Source organism: Anguilla anguilla, chromosome 6, assembly GCF_013347855.1.
Source record: "Anguilla anguilla isolate fAngAng1 chromosome 6, fAngAng1.pri, whole genome shotgun sequence".
In the NCBI taxonomy this organism is placed as follows: domain Eukaryota; kingdom Metazoa; phylum Chordata; class Actinopteri; order Anguilliformes; family Anguillidae; genus Anguilla; species Anguilla anguilla.
In genome coordinates this window covers 25,377,252-25,393,191 of record NC_049206.1, presented here as the reverse complement: position 1 = coordinate 25,393,191, position 15,940 = coordinate 25,377,252, and the positions used below count along the sequence as shown (strand labels likewise).

General features: G+C 40.9%; 1 protein-coding gene across 4 annotated transcripts in view; it reads right to left on the bottom strand.

Moving 5' to 3' along the window:
* Nucleotides 1–6,544: 6,544 nt before the first annotated feature.
* Nucleotides 6,545–15,940, bottom strand: part of si:ch211-168b3.1 (arf-GAP with coiled-coil, ANK repeat and PH domain-containing protein 2) — a 51,960-nt gene continuing 42,564 nt past the window's right edge. For all 4 annotated transcript variants that reach the window (XM_035422039.1, XM_035422041.1, XM_035422040.1 and 1 more), the window contains 5 exons: nt 15,649–15,863; nt 14,868–14,977; nt 14,421–14,531; nt 13,240–13,301; nt 6,545–8,638 (listed from right to left, as the gene is read on the bottom strand). In XM_035422039.1, coding sequence (XP_035277930.1) covers nt 8,535–8,638; nt 13,240–13,301; nt 14,421–14,531; nt 14,868–14,977; nt 15,649–15,863 — 602 coding nt within the window. In that variant the 3' untranslated portion in view covers nt 6,545–8,534. The remainder of the gene's footprint in view (nt 8,639–13,239; nt 13,302–14,420; nt 14,532–14,867; nt 14,978–15,648; nt 15,864–15,940) is intronic.

The window sequence follows — 15,940 nt, the reverse complement described above, 5'->3', positions numbered from 1 at the left end:
GCACTCACCATTGTGCTGAATCAGTCAGAGCACTTCTGTAGACGTACTGAACACCTTCCTTGTTTAAGTCACAGCACTTCTCGAAAACTGGAGGTATACTCTCTAAACCTCCCTGTACATCTTTTTTACACTGATTGCTCATCTTCATACAGGCCCCTCCAAAATGATTTATACCCTTGATAAAGATGAGCAAAGGTGGCTGTAATAAACAATATATGTTTCTAAAAAATGGAAATAATTTAATTTAAAAAATGGAAATCATTTTGTACAAAAAATGAAAATCATTTTATGCAAAAAAAAAGGAAATTTTATTTTATAAAAACACAAATTCTCAGACAAATAATATTTTTCAGAACAAAATGTCACAATTATTCACACTCCTTATAACCTAATCGTCAAAAGTAAAATCCAACTAAAATAATTCTGCATTAGCATTCTAGTTTTTCGGTTAATCTCAACCTGGAACTATATTGTGGCCTCCCATGGCTTCTTGTTTCATTGGGGTATAAAAATGAGGGAACACATGACAAATCCATGTGTCCACAGAACTGTATAAAACGAATATAACTGTGCAAGAACATCATAGTTTCACCAGCTATTTATACAGACCCCAAACATTTTGCACATTTTTTACATTTCTTCAGGAAAACCCATGTGAACCTGTTGAACCATGTGCATGTAGAGTAGCTGTGAACAGTGACAGTTATTTTGCTTTCCTGTGGATGACAGATGCAGAGAAATTCATTAAAATGTGTCAAATACAAGTTGTCAAAGGTCATGTATTCCATTTGTGCTGTAATGTGTTTCTAAGACCTTTACCAGCTATATTAGCATGCCTCGACATTAAGGCTTGTCCAGGTCAGTTACATTTTCCACTTGCCTGAACAGGCAAGTGAAAATTTTCATTGAAGTAGAAATGATTCAGAACTGTGCACCTATTATATCAACAGTGCCATATATTTTTATTACCAGCTATTTACCAGCATTAGCTTGAGTGAGTCTCTGACACACTTTCTCAAATGAATTTGTATTGGTAGGACACAATGTGTTGTGTAAACATTTGCAGTGACTTCCAGAGAACTGGAGATTTTGTGTCTTGCAGCCTACACATTTAGATTCCACTTAGGTTGAACCCCATGTGAATCACAATGTCTCCCTCCAGCTAGAGATACACCTATGCTAATTGAAACAAAAAAGACTAATTCATGTCAACTTCTGTAGATTCAATCACACAAATCAAATTCTACAAGGCCAGTGAAGTAAAAAAAAATAAAGCAGCTAGTGTCCGTTCACACAACTCTGATCAGTCAGGAGAATGAGGCCAGACATCATGTTCTCTGGCTAATGAGACTTGAGTACGTGCAACACATCCACTTCAGAATTATTGTCCCACCGAAGCTCAAGCAAATCCATCTCTCTGCCAATATCATTTTGGTCATTGTATGATTTTATTTTTCAGGAATACCTCAAATCGAATGTGCCTTGACTACAAACAGAAATGTTTAATGAAGGTATGCTGCTTCTCATTGCATTTCTTGACAGCAAAGAAGTCAGACTTTGCAATGAATCCGCCCATTTCTGTTTGCCTCATTGCTGCTCTGAATCGATTGGTTTCACAGCCTTCAAAGGGCCCTGTTATGTCTGATATTTTATGTCTGTTGCAGGATACAGAAGCAGACACAGAAGGGGAAGATGAGGATGAAGAGAAACAAAAGGCAATAGGAATAGGAAAGGAAGAAAGAATCAGAGCCTAATTTTCAACTGTTAGAGAATCCAGTCCAAGCTCCCCATGCCTTAAAAGTGCCGGAATGTAGCATTATTTCTCATCCCTGTTAATACTGCACCTCCCCATTTATTTTGGCTTTTTTGGTTACTGTTCATATACTCTCATCTTGGCTTAAAGACCCAGTGGCCTCTGTTGTGGTTAGTGACCAAAGTGTGATGCTGACATTGTGTGAAATGTTTTCGCTTTATTTGGTCATTTACTGATGCGAGGTTTGAAGGTGCTGTGTGAATCTAAGGTGATGGCTAGGTGTTTATAGGCATCAATTATGTACTAAAATTAGGACCTTGGTTACAGTGGTTGTGCTGTAGTAAGCATTACTATGTTATTTTATTTTTGTATATTATTTTATTGTACAGCACATTGGTCAACCTTGGTTGTTTTAAATGTGCTTTATAAATAAATTTGATTTGATTTGATACTATTGTGACACCACCAGGCAGAAATATAATGCAACATTGCATTCTGATCACTTGCTCCAGCCAGCAGCACATTTTCTCCTACATCCCAGAAAGTGTAAGGTCCTGTGGGATTCCCATTGGCATGCAGGGCCAACATTACAGTTCCCTACATGTCTCTATGTGGTCCACCAGCAGAGTGAGAACCACTGTATTTAATGCTCAGGTGATGACTGTTAGCTGATTAGGCAGAGGATACCCCCCCTCACCCACACAATATTATAAACAAAAACTGGATCAAGTACCCTGCGGCACATGTCTACACCAAAGGTTACTTTAAGGCTCAGTGACTCATACTTTGAATCATATGCATTAAACCATTGATATGTGTGTAACAGCTTTATTTATAAGGTTTTCATATCATATATATGAGATGCAGGGGACACTAATTAAATGAGATATGACATAAAGAAATAGTTTGTACATAGTGTTTATGAAAAATAAAAAGAAAAAGATTTTAATCAGTTTGATTAAAACTGATTTTCAAAATCAGTTCAGTTTAATGTTTAAATCATTGTCCTGTGATAGTAACATAAATATAAAAAATAAAAAAATAAAAATAAATAAATAATAAAAAACAGAACCAATAACATATACTGGCTCTCTTGAACAACATTCTACTAATTCCAAAGCCTCTGTTACCACCAAAGTTTCTCTTAGGCAGTCTCTTTATAATCCCCATTTGCCTTTTATATTTGGGCCACACATAGATAAGTTTAGCATTAAGCTGCCAAGAAATGCATTATAACTCCATTTCCCATTTCACAATGAAATGGATATCAATTAAATTTCAAATGGCCTCCCACTGCTGAAAAGGGCTAGACTGCCCATTTCAAACTTTTGCCCCTAAATGGTCCCAGGATTAGGGGAACTGGTACAGATCCCCCAGCTTTCCCTGCCCCACAATTTCATGGCTACGGAATGTAAGCAATGCCTCCTCACATTTTTCACACAAAGGCCGACAACTAGTCCACTAGCTATCCATGACAGCAAGCCATAAATATATGACGAAAGGCTTTGTGCACACGTTTCTGTGAATGTAGCCCCTGAACGGTATTTTGTACAGTTTGTGGGATGTTGGAGGCGGAACCCCAAGAGTTTAAATTTTTAAGTTCTGTCATGCACATGTTGTTCTTGGATGGTGTCTGTGGCTTGTCTTCCACAGAGCCTTCCAACAGTCATGTGCATAATGAGAGATATAACAGATGCTAGTGACAACTGGACTGCTTATAGGATGGGATGTTTGGATAGTGTGTCATGCCTTTCAGATTCAAAGGCACCACTGTTATCTTTGATGCAAATCTGCCATGAATTACAAACCAATGAAAACAGAAGAAATAGGAACTCTGTAAGCCTGTAGTAATTCCACATCTCAGCCCATTGTTTTACATTGTGGGTGGCTTGCATACATGAATGGGGACGTACATGATAAATAAACAGTAGAGCGCCACCAATGTTTTGTGTCCCGACACAATTAAAACCATAATGCACTTACAACAGAAGAACTTGACATACAGCTAACTCAAGAACCAAGGACTTATCTTTATTTTAAAGATCAGGTGTCCACAAACATGGCTTCACTTTTCAACCTGCTAAAAAGTCCTCAAAGTTGGCGCAGTGAGCAACCAATCTCATGCCTGCAGACACATTCTACAACATGCGGCGTATGCATCCATGCACAGTGAACGACATCTTTAGCCATTTTATCATTGATGGAGCACTAATCAATTATCTGGGATCTCCAAGTTTAATTCGTTTTTTTAAATCAAATTGTAGTTTTTACGAAATGTTTCATGAAATATTGGAAAGTCTTGCGCCAAAAGTCACCCCCTTATCTGGTTAACACAGCATGAACAACTTTTTCTTCAACTTATTGCAGTGTGGCCATACTGCTTCACATGGGAATGCCTTCTTGGTGACATCACACTTTTGTATTCCTGAGACTAACACTAATGTTTGCCACTTTGATAAGTCATTTGGAGAAAAGAATGAAAATACCTCTGTTGTAGACTTTAACGGGGTACTTACGCTCAAAGGTATAAGTAAATATCCAGTTGGACTAATGGATGACATCTACTTCGTAAACTATAACATTCTGCTAATGAAATGGCCATAATGTTGTAAAAGGAACCACTGCTAGCGGTCAGCTCTCTGCTGTACATATACAGGAAAACAGATGTGATGAAGTGCAAAGGTGTATATGAGGTTACAGTTAATGATCCCCATAGCTTCTCTCCAAAGCTGACAGCTGGGCCAATTATAAGGGGGTTGAAGCTCAGCTGTGTGACCTTGAAAACTTAACCTGTGAAGTGAAACTGGTTTCATAATTGGTCCCATTTATTCTTTCAAACACCTGGTTTCAGTCTACGGAGGGAACACAAGGTCCAAGGCATGAACCGGTGTTTACAGAACATCAATACTGTGGAGAAATGCAGTCCATGAAGAAACAAACAGATATAAATGTTGAGAAATGTGAAACTAATAAAAAAATTCTAACGACTAAAACCCCCCCTGGTAGGTCAAACTGTTGAACTATGGTCAATAGTGCAGCAACGTTTCTAGAACCAGGATGTAATCGGACGAGCAAATGCTTTCACATCATTGTTGGATGATTGCCAAACCCTATTCCCAACGATGTCAGTATGATGGGGGTACTGCTGATTAAACTTAACAAAGAGGAGAACTTTAGTCTGTACTTAGGGACTCTTCCCTAAGCCGTTCCCTAAGCCGAATTATCACAAGTACAGACACCCAAACCAACCTGGAACAAATGCTCAAGCAATATTATCATTTGCAGCAATATTTTCCTTCTACCCCTTTTTTTTTAAATCAGCAAAGGTACTTCAGTTTAATTCCATTGTTCTTCCTTTAGTGTTTGCACTGTTTCCACTGCTCCTTGAGAAACGCCTTGACCACCATGTTTGAAAAACAGTAACAGTCATTACAAACTATTTCTATTATCATTACTAACTTTTTGAATTATTTAATGCCTGTGTGTACTAACAATTCAGACTACACTTTATGGAACAGAACAAAAAATTTTATTGAAAGAATCTGGAATTTTAAATGAATGTAATGAAACGATTGGGCCCAGAAAGGAAAGAATTGTGTGGAGAGAATTGAATCAACTTATTTAATAGAGACTACTTTTTCATGACCCCATATTCGCAAAACCAAGGTCCAGGGCTTTACTGTATCAGTTCTGGCTCAAACCAAGAGACTTGGAGACTTGACTGGGATTGTGGCTTGTAAACATCAATAGTATAGTTACACTTTATTTTAACATTAACATTCTTATCCTCCATTATTTTTATTAGTGGTAAAACAAAGGTGAGAAATATGTAATATGCATCACATTTATGAGTTTTGAAACAACTGTTTAAATATGTTCCAAAATATACTCTAAACTACAAACTTTAAGATTTAGATTATGTAAGGTCAGGTTGTTTTCACAAGGGTATTTAACATTAACAGCTGAAGTGCTGCCACATCCCGGCCAAAGTGATATAGTTACCGTGGAAATCTTTCTATTATCATTGAGCTTTTACTAACAAATAAAAACAGGTTATATCTAGTATTAAATTGAAATATTTTTATTCTAAGTTTAATAATAGTACATATATGCGACCCCTAATAATAATCCTACAATGGGCAGGGTATGGCATTACTTAAGCTGAATATTTAAATGAAAAACAGTGTCATTGTACAAGGCAGACAAATTAACTGTAATGAAGTGAAATATAATTAAGCACAGATGATTAAATTTGACCTTGCAGCCATTATAAAGGCTTTACTGCCTGATGCACTAAAACTCGTAGTGTTGTTCTGTCCTTTGCAGGCTTCAGTCCAGACAATGTGTAAGAGACAAATACCGGCCAAAAATAAATCGCTAGAAAGCATCCTTTGACCAAACAAATTCTACTCTAGATGACGTGGGTTTTGGTACGCAAGATTTGTTAGGTACGAATAACTGTCGTCTCATTAAGAGTTCATTTCACAGATATGCATGCAGCACCAACGGTCATACTTACAAAAATATATTTGACACTAACTAATGCTGTAATAAAAATTTGAAAGATTAAAGCATGACATGTGCAAATGGAATGTCAAAAACAAAGCAGTACTGGGCCTGGGTCTGATAGCAGCTTCCATCAGATAGTAGCATTTCAGCTTAAGGGACAGCAAACACCGTAGGACACAAATGACAGGATTTACAATCGTACTGATTATCCTAAACACAACCACACACCTTCTGAGTCCGATATTTGTGTTAACATTATATTAAAGAAAAACAAAACAGCAATTTCACTTTCAAAAGCTTATTTTAATGAAAGTACCCTTGTCATTTATGAAAAACATGGCTTTCTTGCGTATGTGTTGATACATTATGTACAGTATTTACAGGATTTACACCCACTGTTGTGCAAAAATAAAAATAATAAAAAAGGACAAAACTGAATACTTCACAACACACATACCAGATGCTCCCTGTAAAGAGAGGAAAGCACCCGAGGAACAGAATCCCAGCATTCTGCCACAGTGCCCATGACGACACACAAAAGTAGGTTCCGCAGTGTGTCCCGATTGAGTAACCCTTAGCCAATCAGGAGTCGGGATGGCTGGTGGTGTATAGGATTTCTCAGATGTTCAAAAGAGCATGAGTCAATTGGAGGCAGCACACCAGCGCACTGCTGATACATGTCCTTCCAGTCTGTCCCCACAGTCGGTACACGTCAATGGGACGTCAAGGGACAGGCTCTGAACAATTCTATTCAAAGAAATTTGCAAATGGAAATACTAAATATTACAGCGACAATTTCACACCTGAAAGACTTGGATGGATTTGGAGAAGTTAACATTTCCTTGGTCTTCTAAATGCATTTATGCAATGTATTTAAAAAATATGCATTTGTGTTTAAAAAAGAAAAGTGAATGGATGGCTGATTGTTCGAAATGAGCACGTCCAACAGTATGGCCAGTGCCTGATGCAAACCAGATTTTTGCTATTATACATACTATGATTCTACCACAATTATGATGCAAAACAAATATCTGCCACGTGAACTCTGTAAAGAAAACGTGTGTAACTTTGTGAAACCGATTCTCTGTTTGAGGATTACTCAAGACCTTGCATGTCTGAGGTGTGAAGTACACATCAACAGAATCTGCATTTGAAATGCACGTGATATCCATAATTATACGGATAACAAGATGGTTTGTGCATAGTTATATTTATGAATAGTACATGGCACTTTCCCCAAATATTCTGCCCATTAAAGGCAAAGGTTTGGTACAATATACTTATATGTACTCAAAGATGAGGGAAGAAGGCATGTGTTTTTAGGCCATTTGAGTATTCAGGTGTATTGAAATTGACTTTTCTGTAAGGATTTTTAACTTGCATAGAAGCTGGACCATTGTGTAGAGTTTAACCTTCTCTAAAGCTAACAATAGTTCTGGTACAGCACCTTACATTCAGTAATGCAAAATGGCTAGAAATACATTAACACCAAACAAAGCGTACTACAAACACACACCCAATCATGGAACACAACAGATTTCAGTAACAGCATAGGACAATTAAGATTTCAACGAATGCATAGATGCTGAATGGGCACAAAACCAATAAAAATGCAGACAGGTAAAAACTACAGGAAATGTAGTTTATACATAGTTTTTGGTGGTGAAAAAAATGAGCTATGCATGCACAGAATTTATATTGGCTATAGAAAAAAAGACCGGCTTTTAATTTGTTATTTGGTTTTGTGATCTGCCCATATTGCCTTTAAAGTCGAATGTACAACAGCATAAAGCTGGCCATTAAGAGCAGCAATACCCGCATGATATGATATTGAAGCAAACTGTGCATGCATGCATTTTTCCCCTTTTAGTAATGCAGAGAAAAATGTGTTCTTAATATACTGACGGACCAATAAGGAGGTTACAAGAGGAGGGTTAACCTTAGGATCGCAAATTCTATCCATAAAGTCCTGTGCATTTGCACAGTGTACTTGAAGGTAGACTCAGAGATATATCATTGGCAATCTTAAATCTTGAGTTGAATTTTTTTTTTTTTTTTACTATATCAAGGACAAGTTTCCAATATTTATAAATGATCTGAATCTAGCAGACCTTTAAATGTGATGAAAACGATAAACAGAAGCAGAAGAGGTTTTGTGAGGGTTCTCACAAGGAGGTCGGAGCTGAGGTCCTGGTAATAAAAACCCCGCCTCCACGACCTGTTCACGTCCCGTCCGACACCGCCAACCACTCAGGCGCTCAAACGCGGTCCCTCACTCCATCAGGGAGTCGTGCGGCTGGAACCGGTTCAGCTTGTCCGGGTCGTCGGAGGCCATCTGGGAGAAATCTCTGAAAATGTCCTGATAGGTCTCATCGCCTGCAAAGACAGATCAGACAGAGCTCTGAGCGTCCCGGAATGCCGCTGTGTTCACACAGAGTGCAGACACCGTTACAACAGACCCCACAGGTGCATGTGGATACTGAGCAGCACTTCAACTACCGAACCCAAAAAATCTTTCATCTTTTCTTTAAAAATCATTTTCTAGCCAGATATTTTGAAGCGTAAATCAATAAAAATCAATCATGTACAGAGAGAAGCAGACACATGCACAAAATACACACATTCACACAAATTAATTCTCTCTCATCCACATACACACACATCGTCTCTCACACACACACATACACACACAAATTCTCTCTCACACATACACACACAACATAATCTCTCTCACATATACACACACACGCTCGCACGCACGCAGGGGTGTACTCACACAGACCCGATCACGAAGATAAAGGAGCAGCAGAGAGAGGCATTCATACCTGTGAAAGCTCGAAGCAGCTCAGGAGGAAAAGCAGCATTAAGCAGTTCAGAGTCAGAGGAGAGAGCGGAGTTTAGCTTCACAGTTATCACAGCACAGCCTTGAACTACACAACCGCCCCAAAAGCCAATACCCAATCCCAGATAATGTGTCCGCTTTTGGCTTTAGAAGCAGGATTCAATTAACTCAGGGCACATGCCCTCGTTTTCAATGATTCCTGCTCAAGACAGCAGTAATTATATGCACAGTCACAAAGGCGTTCTTACTTTTGCTTTAACACAACGCAAACATTATCTAGTAATTTAATTATTGTTTTACACTGCTAAAATATATGATACAATGTGATCAAACAATAATCAAATGTTTTTTTTTAAATCCTACTGATGGGATGCATATATATGTAGGTCTGTTGAATGACTGACTGCAATGTCATATGTTGTGTACAACCAGTGGAGTGGCGGGTGAAAAATTAGAAGAGGCCCACAACTTGCGTTCTTTGTTAACAGCCATGTTGTATTTAAAGTGCAGGATTTATGTACAAAAATACAGTTTCATCGGGCCCCTGGAGAACTGAAAAGGCACAAACTCCAGAGATCAGAGACAGAGACAGGCTGGGAAAACAGTGTCGAATTAACAAGAGCGCAGCCGACAGGAGGGAGAAGTGGAACCAGAAAACAGTGAAATCTCGAGCTCCTCTCATCAACACTGCTCAGAATCGTCACAGCTGCATCTGTGGGTCTGTCTCACATTTATGCCGCATCTGGCAAAGTCATTTTCGATTGCCAAAGTTTGATTGCATTTTCAAGAAAAACCAAAATCGGCATCTTGAAAGCTGTCCTCAACACCAAATTAAGGCTTAAGTAGCCAGTGCATAATTAACAACATATTCGATAATGGCAGACTAAGTCGTTCTGATTCAGACTGGGGCAGGCAAAACTGCTGCACTCTAACAACTTCCACACAAACAGGAACCCATTCATGACTGACCGAATCATTCCAACAGTGTTAATGAGATTTCCATTAATAATCATCACACCCCATATCCTGAATCATCTGCATTACTCTCCACTGTATACATAAACAAATACTAAACTGTTGGACAGTTAGGTTGAAAAAAAAAAACGGGTGTTTTGTGGGGACATCAGTGAACATGACCTGCTCCTTTGTATTCCAGTCATTGATGGGTCCGCTGGCACCACCCTGTCACTTAAATCAGGTGCACAGATCCCCCATTCACATAACAGAGGGGCCTTAAATGTTCTTTAGGTCCAGACACTTCCTATGTGCATCTCCAGGACTTCAGTTGCCCTCCACAACTGAAGAATCATGCTTTAAAATCTATAGTTACACACTGTATTAGTTTCTACTCACAATTTATGAATATGTATGAAACTTTCGATATTTAAAAGTTAATACAATGTAAATTCGATACAATGAATCAACTTCATACTTAATAATTACTTCACATCTTGAATGAATCTCTGGTAGTTTACATTGGTGATTTGGAGTCCTACTGACACACTGTTTCGGTGAATGGATGAACCCCATGTTCTGATATTGCTTGTATACTATCGCACACCAGCGCCCTCCTCTGGCTGATCTGAAACCTGCTGTCGGCCTGCGCCATGACCATGCAGCGAGTGTAAAAGAGTGACCGACAGAACACGCTCTGGAGAATAGTATGTGCTTATCTGCAATTTCCAGAATTGATAAATATAGCAGCGGTGAGGTCTAAGTAAATGACTGGCTATTTCAAATTTGTAGGAAAATAAAAAAGCAGGGTTAAAATTGTACCTTTAGAAAGGTTCTGCAATACATTCAGGTTTATGCTGTTGAGTATACTGTATGACTCAACTCTATAAACTATTCCCAGTCCAAACACAGTATATGCATTTCACATAAGGACAACTGAACATGAACATGTAATCTACCCCACTAACATATCACTGCTTCTGACAGCACAGAGTGTGGAAATGCTCAAGTCAAACAGCTCCTCAGGGATGCACCCTCAGCTCCTGTTCTGAAGCAGCAGGACTGCAATGCTAATCTATTATGTAAAGACGTGTAATAACTGACACACACGAAGAAACAAGAATGTTTCCTTCCCCATCAAGCGTCTCCTGTAATCCCTGCTATACGTGCTTCTGTCCTTATGGGGTGCGTTACCAGCATGAGCTACAAATGCTGCCCGACTGCTCCCCCTGGTGGCTGTGAGCATTATTTCACAAGACCCCATTTGTCGCAGGTCTGCAGAGTGTGTCTGATACCTCTCGACAGCTTGATCCCCTGCTGTTCCAAACAAATGTCTAACTTATTAACTGCTGCCATTGGTACAGAAGGACAGTAGGGAGTTGCTACACACATGTATCAAAAATGAGATAATCACTTAAAACAACAGGACATTAACATATGAAACACAGTGGTATTAACAAGCAGAAGATGTTTCTAAGAAAAACAAGCACTCAGTCATTTCTTAGTGCAATTTGCAGATGAGAAATTACAGTCCTGGATCTGGAGGATGTTCTTTTTTGCTTGTGCTGTGCTGTGACCTAAATAGAACGAGTTTGGACTGTGATGGATCAACAACTCCACAACAGCTTGCCTGTAACCAGGATACAGCATGGCCATAAGCTCAGTCTTTGGGGTCAATCAATGACTCTGTGTCCATGACCAACCGGCACTATCTGCACAGCTGACTGAGCTGCACTACCCACAGTGAAAAAAATGTTAACCCCAGCAGTGAACAACAGCTAGTCAGCAGTGAACAAACGTTAGTCCCAGTAGTAAACTAATGTTAGTCCAGGCCGTGAACCAGCGTTAGTTCCGGCAGTAAACCAACGTTAGTCTTAGCGTTGAACCAATGTCATTCCCAGGAGTGAACAAGCGATAGTCCTGGCAATGATTAAACATTGATCCAGTCAGTGAACTACTGTTAGCCCCAGCCAAGAAGTGCTAAAACTGGACAAAGGTCATTGGGAAAATAAAGAGGCACACTGCTAGTATTGCCAGGACTACTTAAGTATTAATACTGTCAGTAAACATTAAATAACACTAAACGTATACATAAAGACCCATTACACTCTCCAAGGAGAACTACAAAATGCCTTCCTAAGAACTATGAAACAAAGAAAAGTCAGTTATGACACAGACACTGAGAAGCACCCTTTGAGCCATTGTTTATATTTATGCTGTGCTCAATAAGGTATTAACTGGCTAGATGCTGCCTTGGGAAAAGCTACTTGAAGAACCTTAAAAACGTCGTAGCTCTCGGCCTTGTGTAAAGTGTTGGGATTAAAGGAGAAGTGTTCACTATACCGCTGGTCTTTTCAAGGCCAATGCCCAAATATCTTTCTCATCTTTCCCTTAGGGAAGAGTGCACCCCTCCACTTGAGTGTTTTACATAGAGATATGCCCACACACAAAATAACTGAACAACGGTTATGGCTAGATGATTCTTGCCGAATATAAAATTTAGGCTGTCATAAAAAATGTTCACAAGTATTGTTCAAATTAAAATGAGTAAAGTTTCAAACAAGCGCGTGCGGAAAGTAAGGATTAAAATGAGCTGAACTGAACTTAATGTAACGGGTGACATGAACCAATACGCAGGAACCATACAAACGCATAACACTAATAATATGTGTGGTCTGTGCGAGTGTGTGAGGGTGTGTGAGCTGGAACGCAGCATACGTGTGCCATTGCGACGTGTGTGCATCTCAGCGAAGGTATTTGGTTACTCCCACAATGCAACGGCACAGCAGTTGGACGTATGGCTTGGGTCACGCGCGCGCGCGATTCGTCAGAATCACACGGGACGCGTCCGGCATAGTAAGTACAGCTTTCCGCACAGCCTCGGCTGATGATGTCACGGGACAGACCTAGCACCATAAAATGCATAGCTCGTCGGTTAGTCTTAGCTGAGCGCGCTAGCCGGCTTCCAGCAGCACCTGACGCGGCTCAAACCGCTAACGTGCCGGCAGCGGCTTTCCCCTCCCCCCGCGTCCGTGAAAAAGCAGCGGCTACTGCGGGCGCGGCCGGCAGGGCGAGCCCGCGGCGCGGCTCTGAGGCTACGGCTCCTCCAGCTGCAGGCTGATGAACTCCTGTATGCACTTCCTGTACTGCATCTCCGTGTGGCTGTGGGTGGAGTATTGACCTGACTGTCCGTAGGGGCCCTCCGCCTCCCGCATCTCCTCGTTCATCTTGGCCAGGCGCAACCTGTCAGACGGAGGGGAGGGAGAGCGGAGCACGTTAGAGGACCAGCGTCGGTCTTTACCCCCCCCCCCCCCCCATCAGCGTATCCCAGCCCAAACATTCTGGCTGGACCTACACTGGCTCTCTAAAGTACTGGTTCTTAAAATGTGGGTGAGAATTTGCTGGCTGGCAGAGTAGGGGCTGAGGATGGTTGCGAGACGCACGTGAAAAAAAACCAGGTAAATTAAACAAGGCACTTCGCACAGGTTTCATCAAGTATTACACTTGTTTCAAATACTGTATCAGTTATTGTGTACGTATTCAGATGTTGAGACATTAATAATACATAAATTCCACACTGAAGGTATATTAGGCTACACGTTAATAAGGGGAAGAAAATGTTTTGCTCATTAAGTGGACTCCAAACAAAAAAAGGCCTGCTCTGAAACAGTCAAGCCTGAGAAAAGAGGGAAGACACATTGAGGCCAAGTGATGCAGGGGTTCAGGGACTCATGTGAGTGGTTGCTCAGATACTCAGAGGTTTACAGCACAGCAGAGAGCGCAGATCTTATAAAGCTATCAGGGGTTTAAATAAAGCTCTCCGTGGTTTGGGGTTAAGTGAAGGTCTCACTGTCGTTAAATAACTCCCTGCACTCAACCTGGCAGCACAAGAGGTCTAATGCGTCCTGTTCTTTATTCAATAACCTATAATAATAACAAAGCTATGAGCCAGAACACATAATTCGATTTGTTTAAAACAACACAGCTTTGCTTGCTCCCCACAATAAAATATGAGCATGGCAGTTCAATCGTAGGACATATTTATACACAGTATATTTTTTATTATACTTTTAGGCTAACCAGGCCACAGTACAGAGTATGTGGGACTTTGTTATTTGGCGAACACATAGTTTCTACTCGTTCTACTTGGAGGGTTTTTCCAATTTCATCCCTCACAGTTTTCCAACACATATATCACATATAAAATTGCACTCGCATTAGTAAAATAATTGGAATTGAATACTGGTAATATTGCGCAACATTAAACAGTGCTAGCTCTAGCCTGATAGCAAAAAAAGGAGTCTTGTTTTATGTATGCCTTTATAAAAATTTTAAATGTCAAATTCACAAATGTTCACCTACAGTGTTACAATGTCGGCATTGGCAGCATCCACGGCGATGGACAGTGGGCTTTTGCTGTCGATGTCCACTGCATTCTGACTGGCTCCCCTCTTCAGGAACAGACACACCTGCCTGGACCAACCAAGAAGGTAGAGAACATGAAAATTGGTAACCACAAACAAGCAGCCAAGCAACATCACATCTCTGAACCATTTTTACATTACACTATATTTATTTGGCAGACGCTTTTAGCCAAAGCGACCTACAAAAAGTGCACACCGAAGGTCATTGGAACAACTACAAAACACAGTACTGGACACGGTATAGTGCCAATCAGACAAGAACTTATCAGCAGACCTCAAGGCCGCAAGCCAAACATGAGAGGACATTGTGTGAGTTGTACAGTGTATCAGAAAAAGTGTTTCTTGTACTGGTGAGGGTGTTGGGGGGAAGGTAGGGGTGAGTTACCCCGTGTGGCCCAGGATGGTGGCGTGGTGCAGGGGACCTCGTCCCCGGACATCCTGCTGGTTCACATTGGCACCGTTCTGGAGCAGGAACTCACAGGTAACCAAGGAGCCCTGAAAATATTTTCCCATGCATGCCCACACACATACGCACGCACACACACAAACAAGCACGCGCACACACACACACACACGCACATATACAAACACACACACACATACACGCACATATACAAACACGCACACAGACAGGCACACACATTCTTCGTTAAAGGGGTTAGTATAATTAGTTTATGAGAAAATGCAATAATTTAAAGGGATGTACTGACTGAGGAGACATTCTGCATCTCTTCCCATTAGCATATGACCAGTGAGGACAGCTGCTGTATAAAATCTGCTGACATTGTCCCCACATAGCAGTTGGATTTACGGTGTAACTGCTCTGGTTTTTATAGGCCTCTAAAGCACTTCTGCAACTGGATACAATAAATCCAGCAGGATTTGAGGTTAAGCTATCCACTTTCTCACGGCACTCATGAGTGGCTTACATCGCTTTGTTGGCTTGATGTGATGTCCCTTTAAAGGGACTGCGTGGCGTCCCTTTAAAGTTTCTCAGTTTGTGGTACTGCCTGAACTGCCAACACAGCCGCTTACGGATAGATCACAAAACTGATTCAGGAGAAGCTGGTACCAAACCCACCCTCTCAGCTGCCTTTAAGCGGAGCAGTTGGTAATGAAACCAATCCCTTCACTGCCCTATAGGGTGACGTTAATACTGAACCCACCCCCTGCACTGCCTGGATGAGGGGGGTCCGGTTCCGGTCCTCGGGGTTGACCCAGTTGACGTCGGCGCCGTGGGCGAATGCCTCCGCCATGTCGGGCAGGCTGCGGGCGCAGGAAGCCCAGTAGAGCTGCAGACCCGGTGAGCACTCGCCGGGTTCCAAAAACACCGAAGAGTCCCTCCGGGGGAAAGGAAAAGGGATAGGGGGCTCCGAGGGCTCTGAAACACAGCCAATCACTCAATCAATCAATCTAGCCATCAACCAACCAATTAAACCCATACATCAATGACTAGAT